The sequence below is a fragment of the Alexandromys fortis genome, unplaced genomic scaffold (assembly GCF_014885135.2).
Source record: "Alexandromys fortis isolate MF-2015 unplaced genomic scaffold, M_Fortis_MF-2015_v1.1 scaffold_1, whole genome shotgun sequence".
Lineage (NCBI taxonomy): Eukaryota > Metazoa > Chordata > Mammalia > Rodentia > Cricetidae > Alexandromys > Alexandromys fortis.
Genome location: NW_026067927.1, coordinates 34981289 through 34997379, shown reverse-complemented (window position 1 = coordinate 34997379; position 16091 = coordinate 34981289). Strand labels below are relative to the sequence as shown.

At 57.0% G+C, this 16091-nt stretch overlaps 2 protein-coding genes across 3 annotated transcripts; one reads left to right on the top strand and one right to left on the bottom strand.

The window, feature by feature from the left end:
- The first annotated feature begins 251 nt into the window (after positions 1-251).
- Positions 252-14416, top strand: Dbn1 (drebrin 1). Of its 2 annotated transcripts, XM_050144450.1 has the most exons (15): positions 252-481; positions 4793-4848; positions 5416-5528; positions 5722-5796; positions 5911-6057; positions 6199-6276; positions 6501-6652; positions 6729-6792; positions 10571-10627; positions 10719-10842; positions 11579-11716; positions 12034-12204; positions 12628-13310; positions 13566-13668; positions 13822-14416. In XM_050144450.1, the coding sequence occupies exons 1-15, from the start codon at positions 396-398 to the stop codon at positions 13890-13892; spliced, it is 2118 nt and encodes a 705-aa protein (XP_050000407.1). In that variant the 5' UTR covers positions 252-395; the 3' UTR covers positions 13893-14416. The 2 variants fall into 2 exon arrangements, with proteins under 2 accessions (XP_050000407.1, XP_050000406.1); XM_050144449.1 differs by lacking the exon at positions 11579-11716.
- A 597-nt stretch (positions 14417-15013) lies between these two features.
- Prr7 (proline rich 7, synaptic) lies at positions 15014-16084 on the bottom strand. Its single transcript, XM_050143976.1, has 2 exons — positions 15673-16084; positions 15014-15545 (listed from the first exon to the last, which is right to left on the bottom strand). Exons 1-2 carry the CDS (start codon positions 16082-16084, stop codon positions 15148-15150), a joined length of 810 nt encoding a protein of 269 aa, XP_049999933.1. The 3' UTR covers positions 15014-15147.
- Between the last annotated feature and the right edge of the window lie 7 nt (positions 16085-16091).

Here is a 16091-nt window from a genome sequence, read left to right as displayed (position 1 = left end):
GAGGAAGGGGGTGTGCTACTAGGTTGGTGACCAGGACAAGACAGGTGCATGAGACTAGCTCTGGGAGCAGAGTGGAAGCTTGGAGTCCCGGTACAGGCTAGCAGGGAGAGGGGCATGGGGGCGCCCCGGGGCAAGTTGGTAAGGGGGGGGCGGACCTCCCCCTGGGCCCGGCCGGGGCGGCGCTAGGACCGAGCGAGCCGAGGGAGTGAGCCGGGCGGAGCCAGCGCCCCCCGCCCCCCGCCGGCCGGCTCCCCTCCCCCGGCCGCTGGCTCGCTCGCTCTCAGCGCTGCAGAGGCTCTGAGGCGGCGGCGGCGACTCCCTCATCCCCTCCCTCCGGTGTCGGTCGGTCAGTCCGTGCGTGCGTCCGTCTGTTCGGCCTCGGTCCGGCCCGCAGCATGGCCGGCGTCAGCTTCAGCGGCCACCGCCTGGAGCTGCTGGCGGCGTACGAGGAGGTGATCCGGGAGGAAAGCGCGGCCGACTGGTGAGCCCCCCGCCCTCGCCCCCGCCCCCAGCCCCTTTGTCCCCAGGCCGCCACCGCGCCTTTGTTTCTCGGAGGCTCTGCCACCGGGAAGGGAGGGGGGGATACCCCGAAATGGTGCAACGGCCCGGGATACCCGGGGAGGGGCTGCCTTTGTGCGAGCCGGGGGAGGGGCCGGTCGGGCCAGGCGGGGCGCGCAAGCCGGGGAGCCCTGAGGCCGCCCTAGGCGCACTGGGGGCGCGGGAGCCGGATGCCAGCCACGCGGACGTGGAGCTCAGACGTGGAGCTCGGGGTGCTACGGCCCTGCCGGAGCCCATCCCCCTTCCCCCCAGCCTCTCTCCATGGGCCCGGGGGACAGGTGTGCACGGGCCAGCCAAGGGCACCTTCGCCACCTTCGAGCGGGCGAGGACCGGGTGGGGACGGGGCGGGGACCGAGCTAGCGGAGCTAGAGCAGCCTGCCCGGCCACAGCACAAAGGAAAGCTAGGGCGGGGGAGGAGCGCAGAGGGCCGGGGGGCCAGCGTGCCCCGCCCACCGGGGGCTTCTCAGGGTTGTCTCCCCCCACATCTGGGGTTGGGGTGTGATAGATGGAGGGTTCACTGCCACATGGTAACCACGAAGTGACTCTTTTATCCCTCACGGGTCGCAGAGGAAGAGAGGTAGGGTTGAGCCCTTCTCTCCCCTTCTGAAGGAGGAGATTGCTAGACTAGGCAGCTAGGCAGGAAGAGACCCAGGAGATGGACCCAGGCAGCTTGTCTAGATGGTCAGCTGGGAGGAAGCATGGTGGGAGCCCCCACTGAGGGATACCAGAATGATATCTGGGACCCTAGCCTCGTCACTCCCCAGCACGGGGCTGTCAGCCTCTTAGGAGGGAAGTGTGGACTTGATTCTCTCCCCCTCCCCAGCTGTTACCTTCCCCGAGGTGGAGGAGGCTGTGAACCACCTGCTCTGGGCTGAAGCCCCAGAGTGTCAGGGCAAACCAAGGGGTTCGATGCCCCCATTCTGAACACAGCCCCCAAGTATTCTTCTCAGGAGGCAAATCCCCATTTTGTATTTAGGTCTCTTTTCACCTCAGGCAGGAAGTAGCCTCTTCTTGAGAAAACTGAGGCAGAATTGGGGCTTGTCTGAGGGACCCCACTTGGGCTGGCCTCACTCTCACCCTGGGAGGGCAGCCAGGTAGGGGGCTGGAGGAAGGCACAAAATAGCCAAGCCTCCATGCCGTGGTACTGCAGCACTGGCGGGCAGCCAGGCCTAGGGATGGACTCCGGAGACAAGTTCTTGTGTCTTGCAGGTCAGTTATAGGAAAAACTGCACAGGCCGAGCAGGCGATTCCCACATTGTTGTCCCAGCCCTGTCTCTGGGGGCGCTGAGATCATGGGAGGCTATCTGGGCAAGTGGCCTGGTTGGCCTGGTGGAAGAGCCGGTTTGGGGGTATGGCCCTGACTGTGGAGAGACACCGCTGCTGAGAACCCTGTCTTCTTCTCTAGTCTAGGGGGTGTAGACAACCTCACATCTCTTAACCCCTCAGATACCGGAGGTCCAATGCTGGGGCTACCCAGCCACTGCCACCCCACATCCTGCTCAGCAAGGCATGGGCTTTCACCACCAGCAGCATCCATGTGGCCAAAGGGAGTTAGTTATGCATCCCTGGCATGCGTCAGCCCCATCTGGGTGGTGTGTGGGACACACACAGATGCACATATGCACCCTCGCATGCATGCATGTTTGTTTACTCCCGAGGCCCTAAGCCTAAACAGCATGTTGTCAGAAGGACATGAGGATCACATCTTCCTCTTTTCACACAGCCGGGAGCTGGGTGAGACCTCTAGGTTCAATGCAGACCCTGCATTTACTAGTTCAGGGGGAGGGGCAAGGTTCTGGGTTCAGATGTTGGACCATGAGTATTTGGTGTCTTCCTCCTCTGCCTTGATTTTGAATGTGGGTGTGGTGGAGCTCGGCATGACTGCCCCCTAGGTGGCAGGGTCTCTGACCTCTGACGTGGGCCACTGCTCTCGTGCTGGAAGCAGGGCACTGGGGAAGTCCAGATGGGAAAGGCCAGCAGCAGCACCCTGGTTGTGCTGTGATTCATTGTGTGAGAAGTTCCTGCTCCTCTTGAGTATTCTGAGAAAAGAGGAGGCTGGGCACAGTCCCTGCAGGGTTTTCAGGGCCTTTCCAGTTCCGGCTCCCTGCGAGGATGCTGGTCCTCAGTCTTACCTTCCCCTCCCAGCAGGCCTGGAGCTGCTGCAGTCACTCTCTCACCTTGCCCTAGTCTCATTTCTGTGGCTTAGATGCTTGATAAGACTTTGTGTCAACATTACAAATCCCTCCTGTGCTACTTCGTGCTGGGCCCAGGACTGAGGACAGTGTGTGTTGGCGGAGTCCATCAGAGAGCTGACAGTCTGTGGCGGTCACTGTCCCCAGGGTTCGCTGCTACTGAACGAGCCCACCCACAGTCCCCCTGTCCCCATCTACTTTTCCCTGCTTGCTCCCCAGCTCCCACCAGCCAGGCACCGGGTGCTTGTGCTGTGTTAGAGAAACATTATCTGGCAGGGTCTGGGGCGTGAAGCTCAGGCTGAGGCTGCCCTGGAGCTGGCAGTGGCGTCCTGAGTGGTCTTCGTGTCTCTACACACGCACAGTGCAGCTCTGGGCAGAAAATGTTCTCCAGAAACGAACGTGGGAACCAGTGTGGCCCAAGTGTGGCGCTGAACACAATGGTCGTTTGGAAAGGTGGGCTGAGCAGAGCTGAGAGAGAAGGGCTGGGACTGAGCGAAGAAGGAAGGGTTGTGGCCCTCGCAGGGAGGAAGGGCCGTTTGGAGGGGGGTGGGCAGGCTGGAAGGGGCCTCAGAGGATTGAGGCTGAGACAGGCAGCCCCTCCCAGGGAGTTGTGATGCCCGGAGCAGTGTCTTGGAAGCAGCCAGGAGTCCTGGTGTTTTCTCCGTGTTTCAGCTGCGAGTGGAGAGGGCTACACCCTGTTTCTTTGAGGGCTCTTTGTTCCTGGCCATGGGTTAGGGCAGCCTGACAGGTGGTGGGACAGCTGTGCTGGGAAGCAGCTGTCAGGGCAGCGGCTGGGGCAGCAGTTGCCCAAGGGCTCCAAGACCTACAGCCCACCTGTGTCCCTTTGTGGAGAAAAGCAGGGAGGGGTCCATGAAAGGGAGGGGCTGCAGGGCCCACTTGGCCCTCCTAGCAACTAGAGCTAACAACCTCTGGGGGAGGGGGTGAGACCCTCCCTCCTTTTGCTCCTTTCTTCCCTCTTCTCTTCCTTCCCCCCACCGTCCTCTTCCTCCATTTTTCATTCTCTTGTTTCTCTACTTCCCTCCTTTCTCTTGTCTGTCCTCTTCCTCCTCCTCTCTGTTCCTCCCTTTCTTCCATCTCCCCTTTTCCCCCCGTTCCTCACGCACCCCAGCCTCCTGACTTAGCAGATGGGAAATGGGAATTGAGAAAGGGTCTGAGCCCGTCTCAGTCTCAGGGCTTCTCTCTTCTCCATGTATCTCCAGCCTGTGCCTGTGTCAGGACGGGGTGGGGGGGGGGATCTCGAGGTTACCTTCCACGAAATGGATGCTGTGGTGTGCCTGCCCAGAGTGAATGCAGAACAGAAAGAGCTGGGAGGGAAGGAAGCCCTGGTCTACACGGCAGTCCTAGGAGGCGTCAGCTAGGACAGAGGCAGCCTAGGGGTTAGAAGACCGGAAGATCTTAGTGTTAGAGTCTGGGAGTGACCACAGTGACCTCATGCCATCTCAGAGAGGGAGAGATTGAGTCTGAGGATGTCCCCAGGGTCCTTTGTGTTCGAGGAGAATACAGCTCTGGTGGGCTGGTTTCTGTGCCAATTGCTGGGTTGCCATGGTTACCAGGGGATGCCCAGCATTGAGCACCAGATTCTTCTCCTCCTCCCTCCCAGTAGGGGGAGGGGCAGCGGGTACCAAGGCACGCACCAGGTAGATTCCTGGCTCTGGCCAATGAGGGATGAGAATCATGGTCTCCAGGGAACAGTAACCAAGGAACCGTTGCCTTGGAATCTCCGTCGCACACCCGCTTCACTGGGTTGTGGGCTGCCAGGGCTAGGGCCGGACGCTGAGCTGACTAGGCAAAGATTTCTCCCCCACCACTCCCTGATTGCCGTCTGACCCAAGTCTCCGGCTCAGCGGAAATGATGCCTGGCCTTGTTATCACAACCAACCAACAACCAAAGCTTTCCCCCTCCTTGCCCTGTTCTCTGCCCTGCCCTCCCCCCCATCACTCTTCTTCCCTCATGCCTTCTCCACCCAAAATTGGCTGCCTAGGACCTGACAGTTCTATGAGCCACCCCTCCCTCTCCCCAGGGCTCTGTACACATATGAGGATGGCTCCGATGACCTCAAGCTTGCAGCATCAGGAGGTAAGAATTCCAGCCATTCCTCTTTCTTCCCACCACCTACTCTGGCTGTTTTGTTGCCCTCCCTGGCTGCAGTTCACTCTCCTGCCTCCGTCCAGCAGACCCACTTGTCGGATGGTGTCCTTCCTCTTGTCCTCCCTGCATTCTTCAGGGTGTAGAGGGAGGGAGCCTTGTTTCCCGTTTGGCTTCCGGGAAGGCACAGTGAGGAAAAGGAACTTGCCTGACATCACACACCTAGGGAAGGGGCCTAGGAGGGTGGCCAGGCTCAGCATGACTTTCTTTAGCGCTGGAAGACTTCCTTGAAGCTTCGTTTACCTCGCTGGGCACTAGCACCCGGTAAGACGTACGAGGTGTGATCGCTGAGCGATGAAGATGTGTGAACAGACAACTCTTCAGTCCCATCTCAAATCAGGCCCAGGAGGGTTCAGAGGCAAAGCACCCCTTCACCTCATTACACAGAGATCTGGGCCTCTAGCTCGCGGACTAGAAATCCCCTGGGCGTTTTAGGCCCTTTGTAGGGTCAAGGGTGTAGGAGCTTGGCGAGCCCTGACACCTTCCTGGTTCCCCTAGAAGGGGGTTTGCAGGAGCTTTCGGGCCACTTCGAGAACCAGAAAGTGATGTACGGCTTCTGCAGCGTCAAGGACTCCCAGGCGGCCCTGCCAAAATATGTGCTCATCAACTGGGTATGCAGCTGTGGGATGGGGCTGGGAGCTGAAGGCCCCAGAGTGGTCGGTCACATTCCACCCGTAGCCGCTGCTAGGGAAAACCCCACACTCGTTCTTAGGAACATAGCCTGGGCCTGCAGGATATCGGGCCGGCAAGCTGTTGCCTTCCTCTTGCCCTGTCCTGAGCACCTCCTCACCGGGTACATTGTAGGTTGGTGAAGATGTACCTGATGCCCGAAAGTGTGCTTGTGCCAGCCATGTGGCTAAGGTGGCTGAATTCTTCCAGGTATGTGGGGACTGGGTCCAGAGGGGGCAGGACCAGTCAGCCAGGGCTGGGTTTGTTTGCTGGGGGTGGTGATGGGAGTTTGGATGCCACCTAAACGCTGCTTTCTTATGGAAGGGTGTTGACGTAATTGTGAATGCCAGCAGTGTGGAAGACATAGATGCTGGTGCCATCGGGCAGCGGCTCTCCAACGGACTGGCACGGCTCTCCAGCCCGGTATTGCATCGACTGCGGCTTCGAGAGGATGAGAATGCCGAGCCGGTGGTCAGTGCATTCCTGGGACCTGTGTGACATGGTCCCTGAGTTGGGCCTCCCCAGCCCCTCGTAGCCCTCACTCTGCATGTGTGAGTACTGGACCGTTGAGTCTCCTCCTGTTGCTCACTGTCAGGGCACTTGACTTTGCAGGGCACTACCTACCAGAAGACAGATGCAGCCGTGGAAATGAAGCGACTTAACCGGGAGCAGTTTTGGGAGCAGGCCAAGGTGCGCAATGCTGACCCTAAGCCTTCAGGCCCAGGTGGCCCTGCTTAAGCCTTCAGGGTAGCTCTGACCTCTCCCAGCTGAACGAGCAATCCCTTTTTGGTCTCTGCACATGGGACTCATTACCCCCAATTCCTAGGTCACCTCCCCAGCCTGGGTGGGAGTAGAATGGAGGGGCCAAGGCTGGCCTGGGCTCAGGGCTTGTACTTCCTGGGTGTGGGGTGCAGAAGGAGGAAGAGCTGAGGAAGGAGGAGGAGCGGAAGAAGGCCTTGGACGCCAGGCTCAGGTTTGAGCAGGAACGAATGGAGCAGGAGCGGCAGGAGCAGGAGGAGCGGGAACGGCGCTACCGAGAGCGGGAGCAGCAGATCGAGGAGCACAGGTGAGGCCTGGCCCGAGGCAGAGGCCCGCCTACCCCCCAGCCCACCCTGAAGGGTGCGCTGTGCTTCTCATTCCAGGAGGAAACAGCAGACTCTAGAAGCTGAAGAGGCCAAGAGGAGGTTAAAGGAACAGTCTATCTTTGTAAGTCATTTTCCGGGGTTCTCCTGCCTGGCCAGGAAAGTGAGGGTGGTCCACGTGTTCTGGGGTCCTCTGGGGACATCAGTAACCCTCCAACACTGCCAATACTGGATATTCTGGGAACATACATGGACATCAATGTCATGAGTGTGTTAAGCCCAGCACCTGGTATGGGGGTGTGGGCTGGTGTTTGAGGGGGAAGGCGGCGGACAGGCTTCTTTTAGATGCTTGTCTCCAAATTGGAAGAGAAAATCCACATTGACCCAGCCCCTCACTGACCTGGCTCCTCCATCCCTTCCCGCTTGGGGTCTGGGGGACTTGGGGTATATTAGTCATGGGCTCTGCACTTGGGGGGCGGCTTGAGAATTAGGCTGTGTAATGAAAGTGACTCAGATGTCCTGAATGCGTACAGACTGGTGCTTTCCATATGCAGGGTCTCTAGAGCCCCCCTCTTTCACTGCTGCCGTCTTAGTCTATGTTGTGTCTCCCCAGGCATAGCAAGGTCTTTTGAAAGTGGCTTAGTTTCATTGCGATCACAGAGGTGTGCATGTACACAAAAGTGACGACTGTAGTGACTTTTGTCCTTGCCAGTCACCAACATCTTAAGCAGTGGCTACAGGGTTCTTGCTGTTATCTTACAGACCATCCACTGCTTCAGGTTACCTCATGGGAAGGTAACTATGTAGCAACACTGTAACCAGCTGTTAGGGCAGCCTTTTGATTTCAGGTCCTTTAAGGAAGGTCCCTTGTGACATTGGAATTTATCACCAGGTAGCATTTTCTTTTTAGCTTAGGTATTCTGGGGAGCTGTGCTTCCTTGTTCTCTGTTAATAAGAGTTTATCTGCTTAGATTTACTTACTTTACTTACTGTGTACGAGTGTTTTGCCTGCATATATGCCTGTGTACCATGTGCCTGCAGCATTCCAAAGATGGATCTTCTGGAACTAGAGTTGCAGGTGGTTTTGAGCCACCGTGTGGGAGCTGGGAACCCAACCTGGGTCCTCTACAAGAGCAGCAAGAACTCTTCAGCGCTGAGCCACTTCTCCAGCCCCATGGTTCCCTTTTTGTCCTGGGTTCTAGGAAATTCTCATGTATCAAAGTGCTTAGGCACAACAAACAGCGCTTCTATCCATATTGCTAGAGCCTTGCTCTCTCTCCTAGCCACCCTGGTGTTCACATTGTTCACAGTGAAAGCCTCTGTGATAAGCTGCTCTGGTCCTTTATTATTTACTTATTTATGGCGCATGCGTGTGTTTGTGTGTGTGTGTGCGCGCACATGCATGTACATGCATGTGTACGTGCATGCGTATCTGTGGTATGAACAGTGCATTCACCCATGCATGCACCTGTAGCGGCCAGAGGTTTACCTCTGGTGTCTTCCTCATCGCTACCCACCTTGTTTTTTGAGACAGGTCTCTCTATGAACTTGGTGCTTACTGTGTTGGCTAGACTGTCTGGCCAGCGAGCCCCAGAGGTCTTCCTCGGCACCTCCAGTGCTGTTACAGATGTGTGCTGCTCTGCTGGGCTTAGTATGTGTCTGCTAAGAATTCACGCTTAGATCCTCATGCTTTATCCACTGAGCCATCTCCCTAGCCTGCCTCTGTTCCTAGCTTTGATTGAAACAAAGTAAAGGAACCTGGTGAAACTACACTAAGCAAGTTTTAAGTTCTAGGTTATGTGCTCAAAAGCAAAGAAGGTCTGAGCCAGGCTTGGTGGCTCGTGCCTATAATCCCAACACTAGGAAAGCAGAGGTAGACGTATCTCTGTGACTTTGACTGGTCTACACGATGAGTTCAAGGCCAGCCAGTGCTACAAAGTAAGACCCTTTTTCAGAATATAAGAAAAAGGTTCAGTTCTTCACCTAGCTTTTTTCCCTTGCCCAGCAGCCACTTCTGCCCAGTTTGCCCTATGAATGGCAGGAGATGTGAAGTGAGAGGCTTTGGTGTAGTGAGTGTCCCACTGAACAAACACCGACCTTTTGCTGGCCACTCACACAGACTTGGGTCTTCATCCTGTGTTGCTCACTTGCTCACAGAGGATGAGGGAAGTGACCCCAGAATGTAGTGCCATCGGCAGGATCTGCCGGGAACTCCCTGTGGGGACCCAGAGAAGGAAATGACCTGAGTGAGCCAGAGACTTGGTTGTGCCCAAGCCGAGGTCTTAAACTGGAGAGGCTGAACTACAGGGGTGATGATAGGTCAGGCATTTGGGAGGGATGGACTGATCTCCATGGAGCATGGGCTTGGGAAACAGGCTGACTATTCTAGGCACTGGGACTGTAGCATCAGAGGACATTATGTCCACATCTAGCACAGGATGTGGGCGAGCTGGAGCTGGCCTAGATGGTGGGGCTGGAGGCATGAAGAAGACCGGGGGAGAAGAATGTAGCCAAGCAAGGGGCCTGCCCACCTATAGTCTTCGGTTTCAGTCTTGAAACCTAGGTTGTGAGAATGGGAATGGGGACTGGGGGGCTACAGTGAGCAGAGTGGCACTCTTCCAGGGAGAGGCAGCTTCTGTATAACTGGCTGCCATGATGTCGATAATCTAGGGGCCTGAGTATGCACTCAGTAATACAGCAGTGGCCCAGCATTTGCAAGGCCTCGAATTTTGGGGGTGGGTGTCAGGGGAGGGGGACACACTGAGACAGAGAAAATACAAACTAGATACTCGGGGGTCTGTGAGAGACCCCATCTCAAAAAAACAAAATCCCGGGCTGGAGAGATGGCTCAGTGGTTAAGAGCATTGCCTGCTCTTCCAAAGGTCCTGAGTTCAATTCCCAGCAACCACATGGTGGCTCACAACCATCTGTAATGAGGTCTGGCGCCCTCTTCTGGCCTTCAGGCATACACGCAGAAAGAATATTGTATAGTAAATAAATAAATAAATAAATAAATAAATAAATAAATAAATATTAAAAAAAATCCCGGTGAGGCAGGAGAATCATAAGTTCAAGGTCAGCCTAACAGTTTAATGAGATTTTGTTTCAGAATAAAAACAAAGGACTGTGGGTGTAGTCACTGGTAAAGCCCTGGCTTGCCTTCTGTGAGGACCTGGGTACAATCCCTACTGTGACAAAATAAGAAACCAGATTCAATTTTCAGTCAATATGAAACACTTTTATTTTTTTATTTTTGGCTTTCTTGAGACAGGGTTTCTCGGTGTAGCCCTGGCTGTCCTGGAACTCACAGAGATCTGCCTACACCTCTGTGTCCAGAGTGCTAGGATTAAAGTCGTGCACTTCCACACCAGGTTCAGAACTGAACTTTGGAGTGGCAGCAGCTTAATTTATGTGGTTTAAAAACCTGCCGTGGGGGCTTATGATCTGGCTCAGCAGTGAAGAGCACCAACTTCTCTTCCGTAGGACCTGGGTTCAATTCCCAGTACCCACATTTTGGGAGCCACCTGTGGCTCCAGTTCTAGGGATCTGACACCCTTTTCTGGACTCTGAGGACACTGCATGCACATGGTGAATGAACATACATGTGGGCAAAACACACAGAAAAAAAAAGTGGCTTTAAAATATGGCCTCAGAACAATATCCCGTCCACAGGCCACATTCAGCCAGTGCTTGCTGTAGCTTACGTTAGCTAGAAGGCAAGGGATACTCCAGATGGCCCTGGGTGCCTGGTTCGATGTAGAAATGAGTGAAGGAGGTTCCCAAGGCCTGGCCAGTCTGTGGATAGGGTGGCTGGAGACAAGATGCAGAGAAGGCTGGGCAGCCTTCGAGATCCTGCTGGGCTGTAGAAGAGATGCTCAGGACCCTGTCCATTTGGTTTCCAGGGTGACCAGCGAGATGAAGAAGAGTCCCAGATGAAGAAGTCGGAATCAGAGGTGGAGGTGAGAGCTGGGAAATAGCAAGTGAGAAGGGCAAGGGCTGGCTCAGCAGCTGGCCCTGTCCAGCTCTCTGACCCTTTCCTTGTGCCCTCAGGAGGCAGCTGCCATTATTGCCCAGCGGCCTGATAACCCGCGGGAGTTCTTCAGACAGCAGGAACGAGTTGCGTCGGCCTCTGCTGGCAGCTGTGATGCGCCCTCACCCTTCAACCACCGACCAGGTAGTCCTTGACCCTGTCCTTGCCCGATCCATGCTCCTCAGACTGTGGCCCTAAATCCCTTTGGGACGACTTCTTGGAAAACAAACCTTGCCCAAGGACTCCTTGGAGAAGGCAAGACCCCTTCAGTGTGCTTCCAACCACAGCTTTCCAGGTGGCAGCACCTACAAAGGGGCTGGGTTGAGGGGCTATGTCAGTGCTGGGCATTGGCTGAGCGATGGATAACCCTCAAGGCCTGCTGGGAAGCTTTGCTGTAGATGCAGACACGCTGCTGGCATTGGGAGCTTCCATGCAGGGCTAGACTAGGTCTGGCCTGAAGGCTGTGGATGCATGTAGGGTGGGATCTTGCTCTGGCCTTTCGTTTGAGCATCCTGGAGCAGCTGTGCTCCAGGGTCCCCTGTTTGGCTTCTCCTTGTGTAGCTTCTGCCTCCCCTTGAAGTGCCCTTCTGTTTCTTGTCTGCTGGTCTGAGTGTTTGCATCCACTGTGAGCATGACAGACTAGACTCACTTGTGCTGCTGCTGCTCAGAGGCTGCGTGTGCCCGTGTGTGTATCTGCTGCTGGCTGGTGGGAGGCATCAGAGGGCTTGAGGCTGTGGCCTAGCTTGGCTGTGTAGACCCTGGCTGAAGGTGGCTTGGACATCCAGGGCTGGCCCTGGGGGTGGGTGAGGCCTTGGGGCAGGGGTGGGGGAGACTGACCCTCTCTTGTCCTCTGTCTTTCTCTGTCTGTCTCTCTTGGCAGGTCGTCCGTACTGCCCTTTCATAAAGGCATCGGACAGTGGGCCTTCCTCCTCCTCCTCTTCCTCCTCTTCCCCTCCACGGACTCCCTTTCCCTATATCACCTGCCACCGCACCCCAAACCTCTCTTCCTCCCTCCCATGTAGGTAGCAGCCCCAGGCCTCGGCAGGGTGGGGTAAGGAGGGCCCCGCTTCCCAGCAGCCCCCTCGCCCTTTCTCCCCCAGCCTGACTGCTGACTGCTGGTGTTTATCCCCAAAGCAGGTACTACCTGCCACTTGTCCCTGGCCCTGCCGGGCACTGGCCCCTAGGGGCCTGGTTTACAGGGTCTGGAGCAGTAATCTGGCCCCTGGGGGGCCTGGGGAGCTCACAGCCCCCACCCATAATCAAGACAAGGTGTCTAGTCCTGACTCCACCTGGCTCCCCAACCTTCACTGACTAGCCTGGGCATTTGTTCCACAGGCAGCCACCTGGACAGCCACAGGAGAATGGCACCTACTCCCATTCCCACCCGGAGCCCATCTGATTCCAGCACAGCCTCCACCCCTGTCACCGAGCAGATCGAGAGGGCCCTGGATGAGGTTACATCCTCACAGCCTCCACCCCCACCTCCACCACCCCTACCAGCTCAAGGTGAGAGAAGGGTTCCACCTGTATCCATCCTTCCATCAGTCTCTGGTTGCCATAGTAACATAGTTCAAAGAGACCTGGACCACTCATCACCAGCACTCCACTGCTAAGGAAGTGGCTTTAGCTATGAAGAGCTCTGGTGTTGCTGCTATCAGACCTACCTTCTCCTAACCTCATTGGCTCATCACTGAAGTGATCATGTGGCTGGCCTTCCTCCCAGGGCTCCCCAGTGGTTTAAAAACAGCTGGTGAAAGGGTAGTGAGGTAGAGCTGACGATGCCAGAAGATGCTCTGTGGTAGTTCTTCATCAGAAGTCCTTAGCTCCCTAATCTTCAGTAGGTGGCAGGACACTGTACATTGGCTCATGGCATCTGTCCTTGCCCAAGGGGGGTTGACTGCATTGTGTCCTTCATGTGTACTGTGACAGAGGCCCAGGAGTCTACCCCGAGACTGGATGGTGAGGAAACCAGCAAGGGGGCCGAAGCTGCAGCAACCCCTCCGGCTTGGGCTGGCTCTACAGAGGAGCCCCCTCGGGCACAGGAACCTCCTCCGGTGCAAAGCAGCCCCATGGAGGACTTGATGTGCACAGAATCCCCAGAGCAGGCTGTTCTGGCTGCCCCTGCAGAGCCTGCTGCCTCTGTCACCCCAGTAGGTGATGCCCGTGCAGCTGACACCATTGAGACCACCACTGCCACTACTGAAACCGCTATTGCCAATGATGTCACCCCTGCCACTGCCAGCCTCATTGATCTATGGCCTGGCAATGGGGAAGAGGCCTCAGCGCCTCAGGCTGAGCCCAGGGTGCCTACACCACCCTCAGGTGCTGAGGCGTCCCTGGCAGAGGTACCTCTGCTGGATGAGGCAGCCCAGGACCCGCTGCCTCCAGCTGGCGAAGGCTGTGCCAACCTTCTTAATTTTGATGAGCTGCCAGAACCTCCAGCCACATTCTGTGACCCAGAGGAGGAAGTAGAAGGGGAGCCGCTGGCTGCCACCCAGGACCTAAATATGCCCTCAGCTCTAGAGGAGGTAGACCAGGTCCTGGAGCAGGAGCTGGAGCCAGAACCTCACCTTCTGACCAATGGAGAGACCACTCAAAAGGAGGGGACCCAGGTGGGACGGGGAGCCTGGTGGGAGGAACAGTAGCGAGGGCTGAGGGCCTGGGCTGATGGCTTGTAGATCCGTACTGAGAAGCAGCTCTATTCTGACTCCCCTTTCGATCTCTGCCTTTGTTCCCTGGCAGTCAACTCTGTTCCCCCAGCAACCACTCTTGGAGTCCTTGGTTGCCAGAGAAACAGGCTCAGTCCTGGCAGGTGGGGCCTAGTGGCCTATGCTTTTTTTTTTTTTTTCTTTTCTAAAACCCAACAGGCCAGTGAAGGATACTTCAGTCAATCACAGGAGGAAGAGTTCGCCCAATCAGAAGAGCTGTGTGCAAAGGCTCCGCCTCCGGTATTCTACAACAAGCCTCCAGGTAGTTCTTCCCTGGATGAATGGTGGAATTCTGGTGACAGAATGGGATTGGAGGGCTAGCGGTGTCACTAAACACAGTTGGCACAGCTCTTAGAGGGTGGGGGTGAGGGCGGGGACACACTACCCAGCCCTCTTCTCTCCCAATATATCCTAGAAATTGACATCACCTGCTGGGATGCAGACCCCGTACCTGAAGAGGAAGAGGGCTTCGAGGGTGGTGATTAGTCGTGGCAACTGTTCCCTGGCTGCCTTCGCCAAGGCTGCCCACCTGCGGTAGCCTCTGGCCAGACGGCTTGCAGCGCCTGCATTAGCAGCGGCCCCGCCTGGCACCCACTCTGGACTCCGGCGCTGGCCGGGGATCTGTCCGCTTCCCTACCCACAGGGCCTGACTTTACAGCTTTTCTCTTTTTTTTAAAGTTGATAGACTTGTACAGTTGACTGGTTTTCCTCCCGTTGGTAGTTGAGATGATGTTACAGATTCTCCACCCCCTTCCTGCCCAGACCAGATTGTAGCTTAGTCTCTGCAAGGCCGACCAGGGTGGAGGCCTCACCCTGCTTGGGACCTGGTGGGGGTTGGGGGTTTTGGTGGGAAAATGTTCCCCCCATCACTTTTCCTAGTTTTATGTTTCTTGGAAAAATATCACTTTGTATTCTCTATCCAGGGCTTCAGATATTTTGCACGAATTTTAACACATGGCAATAAATGGCTCGTGGGCTCTGGCTCCCTGGGACCCCTTCCCTTCTCTTCATCCTCGCTGCTTGGTTGAAAGGAATTATCAGGCCCACCTGGGGCCCCTTGGCTTCCCGCCCTCTCCTGCCGGGCAGGTCCCAGGCTGGAGGTCCTAGGCGTGACTCAAGTCAGGGCTTATAGATGGATCCAGGGGTTTGGGTGGCCCCTCCCTGATTCCTTCCTCTCTGCTTGGGTTCTTTTTCACATTAACTTTCCCCTCCCCCTTTCTTTTTCTTTTTTTTAAAGCACAAACTTATGTAATGAGTCGTGCTCATGTCTGATAATAAAGAAATCCAGATCCCTTTGGGCCTGCTGCTCTGGGCCTCCAGGGGTTGATCTGGCGTGGGCGCTGGCTCTCACCCACTTCCAACTGCTGTCACCTCCGAGGCTACAGGGGGCGCGCCTCTCTGTTACCCTGTGGTATCAAAAGCAGGCCAAATGGAGAATGAACATCCTGCCCCTGAAAAGTAACCTTCGGTTCCCAAAGGCCTGCACATTTCTGTATACACCTCCCCACACACACCAGGTCCAATATGCCTGGTCATTAGAACCTTGGGCGTAAAGCAGCTGGCGTTCCCCTCCGCTTGTACCAAAGCAGATCACACACCTTTATTATCCTCAAAATGTAACAAACAGGGTAAGAAATCCCACCCTCCCCCCACCCCTCCCTGCAGTCCAAGGGAAGCATTTAAAAAGCCCCGCAGTCAGGCTAGGAGTTTGCCTGTGGGGCTCGGGACGCCGGGCGCCCCTCTATACGGCTGTAGTCCTCCCGAACAAGGGGATGGAGACCGGCAGACGCCAAGCTCCGTGCTCCAGGGGCTCGCGGCTGCTGAGCTCTGAGTCGGTCCAGCTGGGGAAGACCCGGCGGCTGCGGTCAGCCTGCAGACAGAGGGCAGGGCAGGGGGCGGCGGGCCGCGGGGCGCTGGGAAGATGCAGCGCCGAAGTATAGCCCCGGTCCAGGAAGAGAGGCTTGTAACTCGGAGGCGGCTGCTCCTGCTTCTCCGCGCTGTCGCGGCGGCTCAGAAAGGGCGTGACGATCTTGCGGTAGAGCCCGCGAGTGTCCGTGAGCACCTCGCTGTAGGGCGGCGGCGGCTCGGCCATCAGCACCGCTTCCTCGTAGCACGGCGGCTTAGACATGTCCGATTCCGCTGCGGGACGGGAAGCAGGCTGTGAGGACGAAGCCGCCGGCCCCAGCCTCCCGCAGCCACCACCACCCTAGCCCGCTTCTCCCGGGGCATCGGCAGGGAGCGCTCGCCTGCCGAAGCGCAGCCTTACCTTGGCGCGGGTAGCTCCAGGGCCGAGGCGGCACGGAGAGGTGCGGTGGCGGTGGGTGCGGCAGTGCGTGATGGTGTGGGTGCGGATGCGCGTGCGGCTGCGCGGGCCCGTGGTGCAGCAGCGGGTGCACGTGCACGTGCGAGTGCGCGTGCACAGGCGCCTCCAGACGGCTGCGGTGCGGTGGTGGCGGCGGCGCCAGGCCCGGAGGACTTCCAGCCAGGCTGCCCTCAAGCTCGAGGGGCTCCAGCTCCAGAGCACGCAGGTTCTGCTCCCTCAGTCGCTCCTCCTGGCGCCGTTTGAGGCGGCGGCGCAGGAAGCTGCAGAAGCAGCAGAGCAGGACGATGAGACCCCAGATGAGCCAGAAGCCGGCGAAGCACGTGAGGAACGTGTAGGTGCCCTGGGACATCACCATGGCTGCG